Here is a 21248-nt window from a genome sequence, read left to right on the forward strand (position 1 = left end):
CCCATCCCCATCCCTCCTCCCATAATCATCTTCATCCCCATCCTCCTCATCCCATCCTCCTCATCCCCATCCTCCCCATCCTCATCCTCATCCTCCTCATCCTCATCTTCATCCTCATCCTCCTCATCCTCATCTTCATCCCCATCCTCCTCATCTTCATCCTCATTCCCATCCCCATCCCATCCCCATCCTCCTCATCCCCATCCCCATCCCCATCCTCATCTTCATCCCCATCCTCCTCATCTTCATCCTCATCTCCATCTCCATCTTCATCCCCATCCTCCCCATCCTCATCTTCATCCCCATCCTCCTCATCTTCATCTTCATCCCCATCCTCCTCATCCCCATCCCATCCCCATCCCCATCCTCCCCATCCTCATCTTCATCCCCATCCTCCTCATCTTCATCCTCATCTCCATCTCCATCTTCATCCTCATCCTCCCCATCCTCATCTTCATCCCCATCCCCATCTTCATCCCCATCCCCATCTTCATCCCCATCCTCCCCATCCTCATCTTCATCCCCATCCTCTCCATCCTCATCTTCATCCCCATCCTCCCCCTCCCCATCCCCCTCCCCCTCCCCCTCCCCATCCCCCCGTTCCCCCCCAGGTGTGCCAGCACCTCCCGGCTCCCCGAGTGCCCCCCTGACCTTCCTCCTCCTCCTCCTCCTCCTCCTCCTCCTGTGCCGCAGGACGACATCCGGGACAAGCTGCGCCCCATCGCTGTCACCCTCGCCTACGCCATCGGGGGCCCGCGGGGGTGGCACCGGGGGGGCCGGGGGCCGGCGCTGCCCCCGCTGTCCCCTGCGCTCAGCCCCCGCCAGCCCAGCACGCACCGCGCCGAGGTGGGCACCGGCCACGCCCGAGTGGCACCTGAGGGTCACCTGTGTGTCCCCCCCCCAATCCCAGTGTCCCCCAATCCCAGTTTGGGACACCCGGAGTGGCACCCGTGTCCCCTAATCCCAGTTTGGGACACCCGGAGTGGCACCTGTGTCCCCCCACCCAGTGTCCCCAGTCCCAGTTTGGGGCATCCAGAGTGTCACCTGAGTGTCCGCTGTGTCCCCCCCAGTGTCCCCCAATCCCAGTTTGGGACACCCGGAGTGTCACCTCTGTCCCCCCCCAATCCCAGTGTCCCCCAATCCCAGTTTGGGACACCCGGAGTGTCACCTGTGTCCCCCAATCCCAGTTTGGGACACCCAGAGTGTCACCTGTGTCCCCCCAGTGTCCCCCACAGTGTCCCCCCCAGTGTCCCCCAATCCCAGTTTGGGACACCCAGAGTGTCACCTGTGTCCCCCCAGTGTCCCCCACAGTGTCCCCCCCAGTGTCCTCCAATCTCAGTTTGGGACACCCACAGTGTCACCTGTGTCCCCCCCACCCAGTGTCCCCCCCACCCAGTGTCCCCCAATCCCAGTTTGGGACACCCAGAGTGTCACCTGTGTCCCCCCCCCAATCCCAGTGTCCCCCAATCCCAGTTTGGGACACCCGGAGTGGCACCTGTGTCCCCCCCCCAATCCCAGTGTCCCCCAATCCCAGTTTGGGACACCCGGAGTGTCACCTGTGTCCCCCAATCCCAGTTTGGGACACCCGGAGTGTCACCTGTGTCCCCCCCCCCAATCCCAGTGTCCTCCAATCCCAGTTTGGGACACCCGGAGTGGCACCTGTGTCCCCCAATCCCAGTTTGGGGCATCCAGAGAGTCACCTGTGTCCCCCCAGTGTCCCCCACAGTGTCCCCCCCAGTGTCCTCCAATCTCAGTTTGGGACACCCAGAGTGTCACCTGTGTCCCCCCCACCCAGTGTCCCCCCCACCCAGTGTCCCCCAATCCCAGTTTGGGACACCCGGAGTGGCACCCGTGTCCCCTAATCCCAGTTTGGGACACCCGGAGTGTCACCTGTGTCCCCCCCCAATCCCAGTGTCCCCCAATCCCAGTTTGGGACACCCGGAGTGTCACCTGTGTCCCCCCCATTGTCGCCGTGTCCCCCCCTTGGCACCGTGTCCCCCCCATTGTCGCCGTGCCCCCCCCCTTGGCACCGTGTCCCCCCATTGTCACCGTGTCCCCACATTGGCACCGTGTCCCCCTATTGGCACCGTGTCCCCCCATTGGCACCGTGTCCCCCCCATTGGCACCATGTCCCCCCATTGTCGCCATGTCCCCCCCTTGGCACCGTGTCCCCCCCATTGTCGCCATGTCCCCCCATTGTCGCCGTGTCCCCCCTTGGCACCGTGTCCCCCCCTTGTCGCCGTGTCCCCCCTTTGCACCGTGTCCCCCCCATTGTCGCCGTGTCCCCCCATTGTCGCCGTGTCCCCCCATTGTCGCTGTGTCCCCCCCATTGGCACCGTGTCCCCCCATTGTCACCGTGTCCCCCCATTGGCACCGTGTCCCCCCATTGTCACCGTGTCCCCACATTGGCACCGTGTCCCCCCCATTGGCACCGTGTCCCCCCCATTGTCACCGTGTCCCCCCATTGGCACCGTGCCCCCCCATTGTCACCGTGCCCCCCCATTGTCACCGTGTCCCCACATTGGCACCGTGTCCCCCCCATTGGCACCGTGTCCCCCCATTGTCGCCGTGTCCCCCCATTGTCACCGTGTCCCCCCCTTGGCACCGTGTCCCCCCCATTGGCACCGTGTCCCCCCATTGTCGCCATGTCCCCCCCTTGGCACCGTGTCCCCCCATTGTCACCGTGTCCCCACATTGGCACCGTGTCCCCCTATTGGCACCGTGTCCCCCCCTTGTCGCCGTGTCCCCCCCTTGTCGCCGTGTCCCCCCCTTGGCACCGTGTCCCCCCCATTGGCACCGGGTCCCCCCCAATTGTCGCCATGTCCCCCCATTGTCGCCGTGTCCCCCCCTTGTCGCCATGTCCCCCCATTGTCGCCGTGTCCCCCCCATTGTCGCCGTGTCCCCCCTTGGCACCGTGCCCCCCCATTGGCACCGTGCCCCCCATTGGCACCGTGTCCCCCCTTGGCACCGTGTCCCCCCATTGTCACCGTGTCCCCCCTTGTCGCCGTGTCCCCCCATTGTCACCGTGTCCCCCCATTGTCGCCGTGTCCCCCATTGGCACCGTGTCCCCACATTGGCACCGTGTCCCCCCATTGGCACCGTGTCCCCACATTGGCACCGTGTCCCCCCCATTGGCACCGTGTCCCCCCCATTGTCACCGTGTCCCCCCATTGGCACCGTGCCCCCCCATTGTCACCGTGCCCCCCCATTGTCACCGTGTCCCCACATTGGCACCGTGTCCCCCCCATTGGCACCGTGTCCCCCCATTGTCGCCGTGTCCCCCCATTGTCACCGTGTCCCCCCCTTGGCACCGTGTCCCCCCCATTGGCACCGTGTCCCCCCCATTGGCACCGTGTCCCCCCATTGTCGCCGTGTCCCCCCATTGTCACCGTGTCCCCCATTGTCACCGTTGTCCCCCCCTTGGCACCGTGTCCCCCCCATTGGCACCGTGTCCCCCCATTGTCGCCATGTCCCCCCCTTGGCACCGTGTCCCCCCCATTGGCACCGTGTCCCCCCCTTGGCACCGTGTCCCCCCCATTGGCACCGTGTCCCCCCATTGTCGCCATGTCCCCCCCTTGGCACCGTGTCCCCCCATTGTCGCCGTGTCCCCCCTTGGCACCGTGCCCCCCCATTGGCACCGTGCCCCCCCTGCCCCCCCAGGTGCATTTCCTGCGCCAGGGCTGCGGCGATGACAAAATCTGCCAGAGCCACCTGGAGCTGCGGCCGCGCTTCTGCGCCCGCCGGGGCGACAGCGACTTCCAGCCCCTGCCCAGGTGAGGGGACAGCGGCCACCCCGGGCTGTCCCCAACAAGCCCCGGGGGCCGCTCTGCCCGCTGGCACTGCCACCTGAGCCCTGAGGGGCCGGGGGTGTCCCCAAGGGGTGTCACGGGGTGAGGATGGCACTGCCACCTTCTCGCTGTCAGTGGTGTCCCCAAGGGGTGTCACAGGGTGAGGATGGCACTGCCACCTGAGCCCTGAGGGGGTGTCCCCAAGGGGTGTCACGGGGTGAGGATGGCACTGCCACCTTCTCGCTGTCAGTGGTGTCCCCAAGGGGGTGTCACGGGGTGAGGATGGCACTGCCACCTGAGCCCTGAGGGGGGTGTCCCCAAGGGGGTGTCACAGGGTGAGGATGGCACTGCCACCTGAGCCCTGAGGGAGCGGGGGTGTCCCCAAGGGGGTGTCACAGGGTGAGGATGGCACTGCCACCTGAGCCCTGAGGGAGCGGCGGTGTCCCCAAGGGGGTGTCACAGGGTGAGGATGGCACTGCCACCTGAGCCCTGAGGGAGCGGGGGTGTCCCCAAGCGGGTGTCACGGGGTGAGGATGGCACTGCCACCTGAGCCCTGAGGGGGTGTCCCCAAGGGGGTGTCACGGGGTGAGGATGGCACTGCCACCTGAGCCCTGAGGGTCTGGGGGTGTCCCCAAGGGGGTGTCACGGGGTGAGGATGGCACTGCCACCTTCTCGCTGTCAGCGGTGTCCCCAAGGGGGTGTCACGGGGTGAGGATGGCACTGCCACCTGAGCCCTGAGGGTCTGGGGGTGTCCCCAAGGGGGTGTCACGGGGTGAGGATGGCACTGCCACCTGAGCCCTGAGGGAGCGGGGGTGTCCCCAAGGGGGGTGTCACGGGGTGAGGATGGCACTGCCACCTCGCTGTCAGCGGTGTCCCCAAGGGGGTGTCACGGGATGAGGATGGCACTGCCACCTGAGCCCTGAGGGGGTGTCCCCAAGGGGTGTCACGGGGTGAGGATGGCACTGCCACCTTCTCGCTGTCAGCGGTGTCCCCAAGGGGGTGTCACAGGGTGAGGATGGCACTGCCACCTCGCTGTCACTGACCGGGCTGTCCCCCAAGGGGGTCTCACAGTGGCTCTGCCCGCAGGGACGAGAATGGCACTGCCACCTTCTCGCTGAGTGACCAGAAGGACGTGGCCCTGGAGGTGCTGGTGACCAACGAGCCCTCGGACCCTTCGGAGCCGCAGAGGGACGGGGACGATGCCCACCAGGCCCTGCTGGTGGCCACCTTCCCCCCGGAGCTGCCCTACGCTGCCATGCGCCCCGACGAGGCCGGGGGGCTCGGGGTGCGGGGGCAGGGAGACCTGGGGTGGGGGGGGACAGGAGGGGTGGGGGGGGGGAGGGGGATGGGATGGGGATGTAGGGTGGGGTCAGAGCTGGAGGTCTGGGATGGTTCTGGGGGTGGGATGGGGTCGGTCCTGGGGGGTGGGATGGTCCTGGGGTGGGGGGTTTGGGTCAGTGCTGGGGGTCTGGGGTGGTCCTGGGGGGTGGGTTTGGGTCAGTGCTGGGGGTCTGGGATGGTCCTGGGGGTCCTGGGGGTGTGGGATGGTCCTGGGGGTGGGATGGGGTCGGTCCTGGGGGTGGGATGGGGTCAGTCCTGGGGGTGTGGGATGGTCCTGGGGGTCCTGGGGGTCTGGATGGTCCTGGGGTGGGGGTTTGGGTCAGTGCTGGGGGTCTGGGGTGGTCCTGGGGGGTGGGTTTGGGTCAGTGCTGGGGGTCTGGGATGGTCCTGGGGGTCCTGGGGGTGTGGGATGGTCCTGGGGTGGGGGTTTGGGTCAGTCCTGGGGGTGTGGGATGGGGTCAGTCCTGGGGGTGTGGGATGGTCTGGGGTGGGGGTTTGGGTCAGTGCTGGGGGTCTGGGATGGTCCTGGGGGTCCTGGGGGTGTGGGATGGTCCTGGGGGGTGGGTTTGGGTCAGTGCTGGGGGTCTGGGATGGTCCTGGGGGGTGGGTTTGGGTCAGTGCTGGGGTCTGGGATGGTCCTGGGGGTGGGTTTGGGTCAGTCCTGGGGGTCTGGGATGGTCCTGGGGGGTGGGATGGGGGTCCTGGGGGTCTGGGATGGTCCTGGGGGGTGGGGGTTGGGTCAGTGCTGGGGGTCTGGGATGGTCCTGGGGGTCCTGGGAGTCTGGGATGGTCCTGGGGGTGGGATGGGGTCAGTTCTGGGGGTCTGGGATGGTCCTGGGGGTCTGGGATAGGGTCAGTTCTGGGGTCTGGGATGGTTCTGGGGGTCTGGGATGGTCCTGGGGGTCCTGGGGGGTGGGTTTGGGTCAGTGCTGGGGCTGTAGAGGGATGGGGAAGGTCCTGGGGGGTGGTCCTGGGGGGTGATGGGGGTGTGGGATGGGGTCAGACCTGAGGGCTCAGGGTGGGGCTGACCCCGGGGTGCTGGGGGTCCCAGGGGGTGTGGGCTGGGGTCAGTGCTGGGGGTCTGGGATGGTCCTGGGGGTGGGATGGGGTCAGTGCTGGGGGTCTGGATGGTCCTGGGGGTGGGATGGGGTCAGTGCTGGGGGTCTGGGATGGTCCCTGGGCTCTGGGATGGGGTCAGTGCTGGGGTGTGGGATGGTCCTGGGGGGTGGGCTGGGATCAATTCTGGGGGTCTGGATGTCCCTGGGGGGTGGGATGGGGTCAGTGCTGGGGGTCTGGATGGTCCTGGGGGTCCTGGGGGGTGGGCTGGGGTCAGTGCTGGGGGTCTGTGACGGTCCTGGGAGGTGGGCTGGGGTCAATTCTGGGGGTCTGGGATGGTCCTGGGGGGTGGGATGGGGTCGGTCCTGGGGGTGTGGGATGGTCCTGGGGGGTGGGCTGGGTCAATTCTGGGGGTCTGGGATGGTCCTGGGGGGTGGGATGGGGTCAGTGCTGGGGGTCTGGGATGGTCCTGGGGGTCCTGGGGGGTGGGCTGGGGTCAGTGCTGGGGGTCTGGGATGGTCCTGGGGGGTGGGATGGGGTCAATTCTGGGGTCTGGGACGGTCCTGGGGGGTGGGCTGGGGTCAATTCTGGGGGTCTGGGATGGTCCTGGGGGGTGGGATGGGGTCGGTCCTGGGGGTCTGGATGTCCCTGGGGGGTGGGCTGGGGTCACTCCTGGGGGTCTGGGACGGTCCTGGGGGGTGGGCTGGGGGGTGGGCTGGGGTCACTCCTGTGGCTTCAGCCTGGGGGGTGACCCCGGGGGGTGCCCGCGGTGTGGGGGGGGGGGATGCTCAGCCGTGTCCCAAATCCCCTTAGGACAAAGTGCTGTGCTTGGCCAACCAGAACGGCTCCAGGGTGGAGTGCGAGCTGGGGAACCCCCTCAAACGCGGGGCGCAGGTGGGCGCAGCCCCCTCCCCAAATTCCCCCCAGCCCCCCCCCCTCCCCCGGCCCCTCTCCCCTCCCCAGCGCTCACCTGTGCGCTCGCAGGTGCGGTTCTTCCTCATCCTCAGCACCTCGGGCATCTCCATCCACACCACGGAGCTGGCGGTGCAGCTGGAGCTGTCCACGTGAGCCGGGCGGGGGGCTGGAGACCCCCGGGGATGGGGGTTGGAGACCCCCGGGGATGGGGATTGAAGATTGGAGACCCCTGGGGATGGGGATTGGAGACCCCCGGGGATGGGGATTGGAGATTGGAGACCCCCGGGGATGGGGATTGGAGACCCCCGGGATTGGGGATTGGAGATTGGAGACCCCCGGGGATGGGGGCTGGAGACCCCCGAGGATGGGGATTGGAGATTGGAGACCCCTGGGGATGGGGATTGGAGACCCCCGGGGATGGGGATTGGAGATTGGAGACCCCCGGGGATTGGAGACCCCCGAGGTTTGGGAGTCAGAATCTGAGGGGGTTGGGGGTCAGAGCTCAGGGGTTTTAGGGGCTGCGGACCCCCGGGATTGGGGATTGGAGACCCCCGGGATTGGGGATTGGAGACCCCCGGGCATGGGGATCCCTGAGATTTGGGGGGCTGGAGACCCCCGAGGTTTGGGAGTCAGAATCTGAGGGGGTTGGGGGGTCAGAGCTCAGGGGTTTTAGGGGCTGTGGACCCCCGGGATTGGGGATTGGAGACCCCCGGGGTGGCGGATGGAGACCCCCGGGGTTGGGGATTGGAGATTGGAGACCCCTGGGGATGGGGATTGGAGACCCCCGGGGATGGGGGTTGGAGATTGGAGACCCCTGGGGATGGGGATTGGAGACCCCCGGGGATGGGGATTGGAGATTGGAGACCCCCGGGGTGGCGGATGGAGACCCCCGGGGTTGGGGATTGGAGATTGGAGACCCCTGGGGATGGGGATTGGAGACCCCCGGGGATGGGGATTGGAGATTGGAGACCCCTGGGGATGGAGACCCCCGAGGTTTGGGAGTCAGAATCTGAGGGGGTTGGGGGGTCAGAGCTCAGGGGTTTTAGGGGCTGTGGACCCCCGGGATTGGGGATTGGAGACCCCCGGGATTGGGGATTGGAGACCCCCGGGCATGGGGATCCCTGAGATTTGGGGGGCTGGAGACCCCCGGGGTTTGGGAGTCAGAATCTGAGGGGGTTGGGGGTCAGAGCTCAGGGGTTTTAGGGGCTGCGGACCCCCGGGGATGGGGATTGGAGACCCCCGGGGTGGCGGATGGAGACCCCCGGGATTGGGGATTGGAGACCCCCGGGCATGGGGATCCCTGAGATTTGGGGGGCTGGAGACCCCCGGGGTTTGGGAGTCAGAATCTGAGGGGGTTGGGGGGTCAGAGCTCAGGGGTTTTAGGGGCTGTGGACCCCCGGGATTGGGGATTGGAGACCCCCGGGGTGGCGGATGGAGACCCCCGGGGTTGGGGATTGGAGATTGGAGACCCCTGGGGATGGGGATTGGAGACCCCCGGGGATGGGGACCCACAAGATTTGGGGGGCTGGAGACCCCCGGGGTTTGGGAGTCAGAATCTGGGGGGTTGGGGGCTGGTTGGGGTCAGAGCTCAGGGGTTTTAGGGGTTGCAGACCCCCAGGATTGGGGGCTGAAACCCCCAGGGTTTAGGGACTGGAGACCCCCATAGTTGGGGGCCAGAATCTGGGAGAATTTGGGGTCAAAACCCCGGCGGATTTGGGGTTTGGACCCCCCCCCCCCCCCCAGGATTTGGGGTTCGGAGCCCTGCAGGATCTGAGGACAAAACCCAGCTGGTTTTAGAGTCCAACCCCCCAAAATTTAGGGTCGGGGGGCTGCAAGGAGGGGGTCAAACCCCCCCGCATGGTCCTCGGGGTGGGGTTTTTTTTTGGGGTTTCACCCCTCCGGACCCCCCCAAACGCCCCCCCAATCCCCCCCCCCCAGCACCAGCGAGCAGCCGGGCCTGGAGCCGGTGGTCGCCCGCGCCCGCGTGGTCATCGAGCTGCCCCTGGCCGTGACGGGGTGAGTGGGGAGGGGGCTTTTGGGGTGACTTGGGGGGAGGTTTTTGGGGTCGGGACCCCCCTCCCCTCAAAGCAGAGCTGTCCCCACAGCGTGGCCGTGCCCCCCCGGCTGTTTTTTGGGGGGCAGGTGGTGGGGGAGAGCGCGGTGAGGACCGAGAGCCAGGTGGGCAGCGCCGTCCGCTTCGAGGTCACGGTGAGACCCCCGCCCCAAAACACAGCCCACCTCCCCTCCCCGGGACCCCAAAATGGGGAAGGGGCTGTGGGACCCCCGGGGGGGCTCGGTCTGGCTGAGCCCCGCCCCATCCCGTGCGCTTTGGGGGGGGGTGGGATTTGGGGTAGGGGGGAAATGGGGGGTGGGATTTGGGGTAGGGGGGAAATGGGGGTTGGGTTTGGGGGTGGGGGTGCACGTAGGGGAGTGGTTTTGGGGTGGGTGGTGTTTTTGGGGTGGGGGTTCATTGAAGGGGGTGGTTTGGGGTGGGGGTCCTTGTGAGGGAGTTGGTGGGGTGGGGGGGGGGTCATGGGGGCTGGTTTTGGGGCGGGGGGCTCCATGCTGGGGCTATTTTTGGGGTGGGGGCTGTTTTTGGGGTGGGGGTTCATTGAGGGGATGTTTTTGGGGTCGGGGCTCCCTGCCGGGGCTATTTTTGAGGTGGGGGCTGGTTTTGGGGTCGGGGCTCCATGCCGGGGCTGTTTTTGGGGTGGGGGCTGTTTTTGAGGTCGGGGCTCTGTGCCGGGGCTGTTTTTGGGGGTCGGGGGCTGTTTTTGGGGTTGCGGCTCCGTTCCCGGGCTATTTTTGGGGTGGGGGTTCATTGAGGGGCTGTTTTTGGGGTGGGGGCTCCATGCCGAGGCTATTTTTGAGGTGGGGGCTATTTTGGGGGCAGACGCTATTTTTAGGGTCTCTCCTCCACACCAGAGCTGGTTTTGGGGTCGGGGCTCCATGCCGGGTCTGTTTTTGGGGTGGGGGCTGTTTTTGGGGTCGGGGCTCCCTGCCGGGTCTGTTTTTGGGGTGGGGGCTGTTTTTGGGGTCGGGGCTCTGTGCCGGGGCTGTTTTTGGGGTGGGGGCTGTTTTTGGGGGTCGGGGGCTGTTTTTGGGGTCGGGGCTGTTTTGAGGGGTCGGGGCTCCATGCCGGGGCTGTTTTTAGGGGTCGGGGGCTGTTTTTGGGGGTCGGGGCTCCATGCCGGGGCTGTTTTTGGGGTGGGGGCTGTTTTTGGGGGTCGGGGTTCCATGCCGGGGCTGTTTTTGGGGATCGGGGCCTGTTTTTGGGGATGGGGGCTCCATGCCGAGGCTATTTTTGAGGTGGGGGCTATTTTTGGGGGGGCAGACGCTGTTTTTAGGGTCTCTACTGCACACCAGAGCTGTTTTTGGGGGGCGGGGGTCCCGTTTGTGCTCCCCCCCGCAGGTGTCGCAGCGGGGTCCGGTGCTGAAGACCCCCGGCTCGGCCGCGCTGACCGTGCAGTGGCCACTGGAGTTGCCCAACGGGAAGTGGCTCCTGTACCCCCTGAGCCTGGAGCTGGGCACCCCCCCCGTGCCCTGCAGCCCCCCCGCCAACCCCCTGCGCCTGGCGCTGGTGCGGAACCGGGGGGGGGGCCGGGGGTCCTGGGGGTGGCCAGAGGGGTCTGGGGGTGTCCTGGGGGTGTCCAAAGGTGTCCCTGGGGTGTCCCGAGGTGTCCCAAGGTGTCCCTGGGGTGTCCTGGGGTGTCCAAAGGTGTCCCTGGGGTGTCCTGGGGTGTCCTGGAGGGGGGACGGGAGGTGGCCAGGGGTGTCCAAAGGTGTCCCAGGGGTGTCCTGAGGTGTCCAAAGGTGTCCCTGGGGTGTCCTGAGGTGTCCCAAGGTGTCCCTGGGGTGTCCTGGGGTGTCCAAAGGTGTCCCAGGGGTGTCCTGAGATGCCCAGGGTGCCTGGAGGGGAGGACAGTGGGTGTCCAGGGGTGTCCAGGGGTTGCTCAGGGGTGTCCAGTGGTGGCCAGGGGGTGGCCAGGGATGTCCTTGGGTGTCCAGAGAGTGTCCAGAGGGTGTCCAGGGGTACCCCAGGAGTGTCCAGGGGTTACCCAGGGGTGTCCAGTTGTGGCCAGGGGGTGGCCAGGGATGTCCTTGGGTGTCCAGAGGGGTGTCCAGAGGGGTGTCCAGAAACCAGGGGGTGCACAAGGAGCGTCCAGGGATGTCCAGGGGTGTCCGGGGGTCCCTGTCCACCCCCCTCACGCCAGTCCTTCCCCCCCCAGGAGCCGCCGGGCCGGGGGGACCCCCCCGAGGAGCCCCCGCCCCGCTCGTGGTGGGTGCCCGCGGGGAGGAAGAGGAGGAACGTGACCCTGGTGAGCGGCGCTGGGGGGATTTGGGGGGGTCCCTGCCCGTGGGGGGCACCCGCTGTGGGGTGTCCCCGCTCTCGGGGTGTCACCAGGCCTGGGCTTTGGGGTCCTCCTGCTTTTGGGGTGTCCCTGTCCCCGGGATCCCCCCGTTCCTGGGGCGTTCCGGGGTGCCCCTTCTGCGGCACTGTCCCCTTTTGGGGTGTCCCCATTGTCGGGGTGTCCCCTTTTGGGGTGCCCCCGCTCTGGCATTGCCCCATTTGGGGCTGTCCCCATTCCCGGGCTGTTCCCATTGCCGAGGTCACTCCATTCTGGGGGTGTCCCCTCTGTCACCCCCGTGTGGCTGTCCCCCCCCAATCCCGGGGTGTCCCCTCTCTCTGTCACCCCCGTGTCACCGTCCCCCCATCCTGGAATGTCCCCTCTCTCTGTCCCCTCTCTCTGTCACCCCCATCCTGGGTGTCCTCTCATCCCGGGGTGTCCCCTCTCTCTGTCACCCCCGTGTCGCTGTCCCCAGGGCCGTCCCCTCTCTGTCACCCCCGTGTCACCGTCCCCCCATCCTGGGGTGTCCCCCCTCTCTGTCACCCCCGTGTCACCGTCCCCCCATCCTGGAATGTCCCCTCTCTCTGTCCCCTCTCTCTGTCACCCCCATCCTGGGTGTCCCCTCATCCCGGGGTGTCCCCTCTCTCTGTCACCCCCGTTTCAGTGTCCCCCCCTCCCGGGTGTCCCCTCTCTCTGTCACCCCCATGTCGCTGTCCCCAGGACTGTCCCCTCTCTCTGTCCCCTCTCTCTGTCACCCCCTGTGTCACCGTCCCCCAATCCTGGGGTGTCCCCTCTCTCTGTCACCCCCATTTCAGTGTCCCCCCATCCCAGGTGTCCCCTCTTTCTGTCACCCCCCGTGTCGCTGTCCCCCCCCAATCCCGGGGTGTCCCCTCTCTCTGTCACCCCCGTTTCAGTGTCCCCCCATCCCAGGTGTCCCCTCTTTCTGTCACCCCCCTGTGTCGCTGTCCCCAGGACTGTCCCCTCTCTGTCACCCCCCAGGACCATCCCCTCTCTCTGTCCCCTCTCTCTGTCACCCCCATGTCGCTGTCCCCCCCATCCTGGGGTGTCCCCTCTTTCTGTCACCCCCATGTCGCTGTCCCCTCTCTCTGTCACCCCCCAGGACCGTCCCCTCTCTCTGTCACCCCCCAGGACTGTCCCCTTCTCGCTGTCCCCTCTCTCTGTCACCCCCCGGGACCGTCCCCTCTCTCTGTCACCCCCCAGGACTGTGCCCTTCTCTCTGTCCCCTCTCTCTGTCACCCCCGTGTCGCTGTCCCCCCCATCCTGGGGTGTCCCCTCTCTCTGTCACCCCCCAGGACTGTCCCCTTCTCTCTGTCCCCTCTCTCTGTCACCCCCCAGGACCGTCCCCTCTCTCTGTCACCCCCCAGGACTGTGCCCAGGGCACGGCGCGCTGCCGCCCGTTCCGGTGCCCGCTGCCCACCCTGGAGCGCTCGGAGCTGCGGGCGCGGGGCCGCCTCTGGAACGGGACCTTCCTGGAGGTGAGAGACCCCCGGCGAGGGGAGGGGGCTGGGGGAGGGTCCCGAGGCGGTGGGGAGGGGGCTCAGCCCGGCCTGGACCCCTCCCCAAATTCCCAGGAGTTCCTGGATGTGGAGAACCTGGAGCTGATCGTGCGCGCCGCCGTCTCGGTCACCTCCCCCCGCGGCAATGTCGTCATCAAGGACGCGGTGGCGCAGGTGGGACCCCCTTGGGGACACCCTGGGGACCCCCTTGGGGACACCCTTGGGGACACCCTTGGGGACACCCCTGGGATACCCTTGGGGACACCCTGGGGATACCCTTGGGGACACCCTGGGGACACCCTTGGGATACCCTTGGGGACACCCTTGGGGACACCCTTGGGGACATCCCTGGGATACCCTTGGGGACACCCCCGGCACCCCCTTGGGGACACCCCTGGGGACACCCCTGGGGACACCCTTGGGGACCCCCTTGGGGATACCCCCGGGACACCCTTGGGGACACCCTTAGGGACACCCCTGGGATACCCTTGGGGACACCCTGGGGACACCCTTGGGGACACCCTTGGGACACCCCTGGGGACACCCCTGGAACACCCTTGGGGACACCCTTGGGGACACCCCCGAGACCCCCTTGGGGACACCCCTGGGACACCCCTGGGGACACCCTTGGGGACACCCCCGAGACCCCCTTGGGGACACCCCCGGGACCCAAATGACCCCTCAATGACCCCGATGACCCCAATGACCCCAATGACCCCAATGACCCCTCAATGACCCCAATGACTCCCTGATGACTCCAATGACCCCAATGACCCCTCAATGACCCCAATGACCCCCACTGACCCCTCAATGACCCCACTGACCCCTCGATGACCCCACTGCCCCCTCACTGTCCCCCCCAGATGTCCATGTCCCTGCACCTGGACCCGGGCGTGGCCGTCACCGGTGTCCCCTCATGGGTGGTCACACTGACCCCGTGATGACCCCACTGCCCCCTCGATGACCCCAATGACCCCCCAATGACCCCACTGACCCCTCACTGCCCCCTCACTGCCCCCCCCAGATGGCCGTGTCCCTGCACCTGGACCCGGGTGTGGCCATCACCGGTGTCCCCTCATGGGTGGTCACACTGACCCCCCGATGACCCCAATGACCCCCTGATGACCCCAATGACCCCTCAATGACCCCAATGACTCCCCGATGACCCCAATGACCCCCACTGACCCCTCAATGACCCCACTGCCCCCTCGATGACCCCAATGACTCCCTGATGACTCCAATGACCCCAATGACCCCTCAATGACCCAAATGACCCCCCAATGACCCCACTGACCCCTCAATGACCCCACTGACCTCATTGACCTCTCAATGACCCCACTGCCCCCTCAATGACCCAAATGACCCCCCAATGACCCCACTGACCCCTCAATGACCCCAATGACCTCATTGACCCCTCAATGACCCCACTGCCCCCTCAATGACCCAAATGACCCCTCAATGACCCCAATGACCCCACTGACCCCTCAATGACCCCAATGACCCCTCGATGACCCCACTGACCCCTCAATGACCCCTCAATGACCCCACTGACCCCACTGCCCCCTCAATGACCCCACTGACCCCCCAATGACCCCAATGACTCCCTGATGACTCCAATGACCCCAATGACCCCTCAATGACCCCATTGACCCCCCAATGACCCCACTGACCCCTCAATGACCCCAATGACCCCTGACCGTCCCACTGACCCCCACTCCCCCCTCAATGACCCCACTGACCCCCCAATGACCCCACTGCCCCCTCAATGACCCCAATGACCCCTCAATGACCCCACTGACCCCTCAATGACCCCAATGACTCCACTGACCGCCCAATGACCCCACTGACCCCTCAATGACCCCACTGACCCCCCACTGACCCCACTGCCCCCTCACTGACCCCTCACTGTCCCCCCCAGATGTCCGTGTCCCTGCACCTGGACCCGGGCGTGGCCATCACCGGTGTCCCCTCATGGGTGGTCACACTGACCCCCTGATGACCCCAATGACCCCCCGATGACCCCACTGACCCCTCAATGACCCCAATGACCCCTCAATGACCCCAATGACCCCTGACCCTCCCAATGACCCCCCAATGACCCCACTGACCCCTCAATGACCCCAATGACCCCCACTGACCCCTCAATGACCCCGATGACCCCTGACCCTCCCACTGCCCCCTCACTGACCCCACTGCCCCCTCAATGACCCCAATGACCCCACTGACCCCTCAATGACCCCTCAATGACCCCTCGATGACCCCACTGACCCATCAATGACCCCTCAATGACCCCACTGACCCCACTGCCCCCTCAATGACCCCACTGACCCCCCAATGACCCCAGTGACTCCCTGATGACTCCAATGACCCCATTGACCCCTCAATGACCCCATTGACCCCTCAATGACCCCTCAATGACCCCACTGACCCCTCAATGACCCCTCAATGACCCCTCAATGACCCCACTGACCCCTCAATGACCCCAATGACCCCCAATGACCCCACTGACCCCTCAATGACTCCATTGACCCCTCAATGACCCCAATGACTCCCTGATGACTCCAATGACCCCAATGACCCCTCAATGACCCCAGTGACCCCCCGATGACCCCACTGCCCCCTCAATGACCCCTCAATGACCCCACTGACCCCACTGACCCCTCAATGACCCCAATGACCCCTCAATGACCCCAATGACCCCAATGACCCCTCAATGACCCCAATGACCCCATTGACCCCTCAATGACCCCACTGACCCCTCGATGACCCCACTGACCCCTCACTGACCCCGTGTTCCCCCCAGATGTCCGTGTCCCTGCACCTGGACCCGGGCGTGGCCGTCACCGGTGTCCCCTCATGGGTGGTCACACTGACCCCCCGATGACCCCACTGCCCCCTCGATGACCCCAATGACTCCCTGATGACTCCAATGACCCCAATGACCCCTCAATGACCCAAATGACCCCCCAATGACCCCACTGACCCCCCAATGACCCCACTGACCCCTCAATGACCCCAATGACCCCTCAATGACCCCACTGACCCCTCAATGACCCCACTGACCCCCCAATGACCCCAATGACTCCCTGATGACTCCAATGACCCCAATGACCCCTCAATGACCCCACTGCCCCCTCAATGACCCAAATGACCCCTCAATGACCCCACTGACCCCACTGACCCCTCAATGACCCCACTGACCCCCCAATGACCCCACTGACCCCACTGACCCCTCAATGACCCCAATGACCCCAATGACCCCCAATGACCCCACTGACCCCTCAATGACCCCACTGCACCCTCAATGACCCCAATGACTCCCTGATGACTCCAATGACCCCAATGACCCCTCAATGACCCCACTGACCCCAATGACCCCCAATGACCCCACTGACCCCCTCAATGACCCCAATGACCCCCCGATGACCCCATTGACCCCTCACTGACCCCACTGCCCCCTCAATGACCCCAATGACTCCCTGATGACTCCAATGACCCCACTGCCCCCTCGATGACCCCAATGACCCCACTGACCCCCCACTGACCCCACTGACCCCTCACTGACCCCGTGTCCCCCCCAGATGGCCGTGTCCCTGCACCTGGACCCGGGCGTGGCCGTGGCCGCTGTGCCCTGGTGGGTGCTGCCGCTGGCGGCGCTGCTGGGGCTGCTGCTGCTGGCGCTGCTCGTGCTGGGGCTCTGGAAGGTGAGGGACCCCCCCCCCCCCCCCGGGACGTGTCACGACATATCGCGACATATCGCGACGTATCGCGACGTATCGCGACGTATCGTGCCACGTCGTGCCTGCTGTGCCACCCCAGCTGTGTTGTGTCGTGTCATATCGCGACATATCGCGACGTATCGTGCCACGTCGTGCCTGCTGTGCCACCCCAACGGTGTCGTGTCGTGTCATATCGCGACATATCGCGACATATCGCGACGTATCGTGCCACGTCGTGCCTGCTGTGCCACCCCAACGGTGTCGTGTCGTGTCATATCGCGACGTATCGCGACGTATCGTGCCACGTCGTGCCTGCTGTGCCACCCCAACGGTGTTGTGTTGTGTCATATCGCGACATATCGCGACGTATCGTGCCCCGTCGTGCCTGCCGTGCCACCCCAGCTGTGCCACGTCGTGTCATGTCGCGACATGTCGTGCTATATCGTGCCGTGCCGTGCCACGTTGTGCCACCCCAGCTGTGTCGTGTCGTGCCTTATTGTCTCATATCGCGACATATCGCGACATATCGTGATATATCGTGCCACGTCATGCCTGCTGTGCCACCCCAACGGTGTTGTGTCGTGTCATATCGTGACATATCGCGACAGGTCACGTCATATCATGCCACGCCGTGCCTGCCGTGTCACCCCAGCTGTGCCACGCCGTGTCATGTCGCGACATGTCGTGCCATATCGTGCCATGTCGTGCCACCCCAGCTGTGTCGTGTCCTGTCTTGTTGTCTCGTATCGTGACATATCGCGACAGATCACGTCATATCATGCCACGTCGTGCCTGCTGTGCCACCCCAGCTGTGTCGTGTCGTGTCATATCGCGACATATCGCGACATATCGCGACATATCGTGCCATTTTGGGACACATCGTGCCTGCTGTGCCACCCCAGCTGCGTCGTGTCGTGTCATATCGCGACATATCACGACATATCGCGACATATCGCGACGTAGCGCGACAGATCACGTCATATCATGCCACGCCGTGCCACGTCGTGCCACCCCAGCTGTGTCGTGTTGTGTCATACCGCGACATACCGCGACATATCGCGACATACCGCGACATATCGCGACATATCGCGACATATCGCGACATATCGCGATATATCGCGCTATATCGTGACACGCGGTGCCTTCTCTCGCCCCCCTGTCCGCAGCTGGGGTTCTTCCGGCGGGCGCGGGCGCCGCCCCCGGCCGTGCCGCAGTTCCGGGCCGTGCGGATCCCACGGGAGCAGCGGCCGCACGTCCACGAGGGCCGGACCGGGACCATCCAGCGGCGGGAATGGGCGGCCAGCCCCGGCGGGAAGGGGGACGCGGACAGGGACGGGGACGGGCCTCGGACCCCCGGATCTGCCTGAGGGACCCCCCGGATCCGCCTGAGGGACCCCCTGGATCCGCCTGAGGGACCCCCGGATCCGCCTCAGGGACCCCCAAGATCCGCCTGAGGGACACCCAGATCCGCCTGAGGGACCCCCCGGATCCGCCTGAGGGACCCCCTGGATCCGCCTGAGGGACCCCCGGATCCGCCTGAGGGACCCCCCGGATCCGCCTCAGGGACCCCCGGATCCGCCTGAGGGATCCCCCGGATCCGCCTGAGGGGCCCCCGGATCCGCCTGAGGGACCCCCCGGATCCGCCTCAGGGATCCCCCGGATCCGCCTGAGGGGCCCCCGGATCCGCCTGAGGGACCCCCCGGATCCGCCTCAGGGATCCCCCGGATCCGCCTGAGGGACCCCCGGATCCGCCTGAGGGACCCCCCGGATCCGCCTCAGGGATCCCCCGGATCCGCCTGAGGGGCCCCCGGATCCGCCTGAGGGACCCCCTGGATCCGCCTGAGGGACCCCCCGGATCCGCCTGAGGGACCCCCCGGATCCGCCTCAGGGATCCCCCGGATCCGCCTGAGGGGCCCCCGGATCCGCCTGAGGGACCCCCCGGATCCGCCTCAGGGATCCCCCGGATCCGCCTGAGGGACCCCCGGATCCGCCTGAGGGACCCCCCGGATCCGCCTCAGGGATCCCCCGGATCCGCCTGAGGGGCCCCCGGATCCGCCTCAGGGACCCCCCGGATCCGCCTGAGGGATCCCCCGGATCCGCCTGAGGGACCCCCGGGGCGTGGGGTGGGCACGGGGTGGACACGGGACGGGGATGGGGATGGACATGGGATGGACTCGGGATGTGGGATAACGGACACGGGACATGGACACGGGACAGGACATGGACAGGGGACACGGACACAGGACAGGGGACACAGGACAGGACACGGACATAGGACAGGACATGGACACAGGACAGGGGACACGGACACAGGACAGACAGGGGACACAGGACAGGACACGGACATTGGGACAGGGGACAGGGGACACAGGACAGGACATGGAAATTGGGACATGGGACAGGGGACACGGACACAGGACAGGACACGGACAGGGGACACAGGACAGGACACGAACACAGGACAGGGGACACGGACAGGGGACATGGGACAGGACATGGACACAGGACAGGGGACACGGACAGGACACAGACAGGGGACACAGGACAGGACACGGACATTGGGACAGAGGACATGGGACAGGGGACACGGACACAGGACAGGGGACAGGACATGGACAGGGGACAGAGGACATGGGACAGGGGACACGGACAGGACAGGACAGGACAGGACAGGACAGGGGACACGGGACAGGACACAGACAGGGGACACGGACACAGGGCAGGACATGGACAGGGGACAGGACACGGACAGGGGACACGGGACAGGGGACATGGGACAGGGGACACAGGACAGGACAGGGGACACGGACAGGGGACATGGGACAGGACACGGACACAGGACAGGGGACAGGACATGGACAGGGGACAGAGGACATGGGACAGGGGACACGGACAGGACACGGACAGGGGACACAGGACAGGGGACATGGGACAGGGGACACAGGACAGGACAGGGGACACAGGAAAGGACACAGGACAGGACAGGGGATACAGGACAGGGGACACGGGACAGGACATGGATAGGGGACAAGGGACACAGGACACGGACACAGGACAGGGCAGGACAGGGGACACAGGACAGGACACAGACAGGGGACACGGACACAGGACAGGACACGGACACAGGACAGGACACGGACAGGGAACAGGGGACACGGACACAGGACAGGACCCAGACATTGGGACATTGGACAGGACACACGGACACAGGACAGGACACGGACACAGGACACACGGACACAGGACAGGACACAGGACACAAGACACAGGACCCGGACATTGGGACAGGGACAGGCCCAGGAAAGGCCCCACGGAGGCCCCACAATGTCCTGGAGCACCCGGGATGGGCAGTGGCCGGACAGAGCCATCGGCCCAGGGGCCACTTGGGCCCCAGGGGTCACTTGGGTCCTGGGGGTCACTTGGGTCCCAGGGGTCACTTGGGCCCCAGGGGTCACTTGGGTCCTGGGGGTCACTTGGGTCCCAGGGGTCACTTGGGCCCCAGGGGTCACTTGGGTCCTGGGGGTCACTTGGGTCCCAGGGGTCACTTGGGCCCTGGGGGGTCACTTCGGTCCCGGGGGTCACTTGGGTCCTGGGGGTCACTTTGGTCCCGGGGGTCACTTGGGTCCCGGGGGGTCACTTGGGTCCTGGGGGGTCACTTGGGTCCCGGGGGTCACTTGGGTCCTGGGGGGTCACTTGGGTCCTGGGGGTCACTTGGGTCCCAGGGGTCACTTGGGCCCCAGGGGTCACTTGGATCCTGGGGGGTCACTTGGGTCCTGGGGGTCACTTTTTGTCCCCAATAAAAAGCGCTGACCCCACACAGAGCCCGAGTCCTCCTTCAGCGTCCAGGAGTGGGCGCCATGATGGGTGTGGCGGCCGCCATGATGGGTGTGGCGGCCGCCATGATGGGTGTGGCGGCCGCCATGATGGGTGTGGCGGCCGCCATGATGGGTGTGGCGGCCGCCATGATGGCTGTGACCGTGATGCCGCCATGATAAATGTGGCAGCCCCCGTAATGGGAATTGCCGCTTCGCCACCAGGCCAAGCCGTGTCTCCCGGACTAACGGGACACGTCCCCGCCCCACCTCTCGGTCCGGCCGCCGCGGACCCGCCACAAACCCGGCAACGGCGCCTGAAGCGCGGCGAGCGCAGCTTTGTCCACACTCAAGATGGCGCCGCGCCGAGACACTCAATATGGCGGCCGCGCCGTGGCGTAATGACGTCATTCTCCTTCCGGCACGGGCCGGAAGAGGCGCGGCCATGGCGGCGCGGAGCTGCCGGGGCTGGTGAGGCCGGGGAGACCTTGGGGACACCGGAGGGACTTTGGGGACACCGGGGGGACTTTGGGGACACCGGGAGGACCTTGGGGACACCGGGGGGACTTTGGGGACACCGGGGGTGCTGTTTGGAACCCCCCCAAAAGCAACCCCTCTTTCCCGCAGCTCTTGAGCCACGATCCCCCCGCTTTTTTTTTTGAATAAAAACCACCACTCGATTTTCTTTAAAAAAAAAACAAAAAAAAAAAAAAAAAAAAGAAAAATAGATTTCTTTTTATTCCAAGCCCTT

The 21248-nt window shown here is 65.9% G+C and overlaps 1 protein-coding gene across 1 annotated transcript; it reads left to right on the plus strand.

The window, feature by feature from the left end:
* Positions 1-611: 611 nt before the first annotated feature.
* Positions 612-18099, plus strand: LOC138102109 (integrin alpha-7-like; the record flags this gene model as incomplete). The annotated part of the gene is made up of 13 exons (XM_068999867.1): positions 612-846; positions 3661-3773; positions 4875-5073; positions 6999-7079; positions 7170-7249; positions 9039-9116; positions 9206-9308; positions 10513-10680; positions 11330-11419; positions 12835-12945; positions 13042-13140; positions 16548-16670; positions 17852-18099. Coding segments are annotated over 13 exons (1681 nt in total), but the record flags the coding sequence as incomplete, so codon positions are not given.
* Between the last annotated feature and the right edge of the window lie 3149 nt (positions 18100-21248).

The sequence above is a fragment of the Aphelocoma coerulescens genome, unplaced genomic scaffold (assembly GCF_041296385.1).
Source record: "Aphelocoma coerulescens isolate FSJ_1873_10779 unplaced genomic scaffold, UR_Acoe_1.0 HiC_scaffold_608, whole genome shotgun sequence".
NCBI classification, from domain to species: domain Eukaryota; kingdom Metazoa; phylum Chordata; class Aves; order Passeriformes; family Corvidae; genus Aphelocoma; species Aphelocoma coerulescens.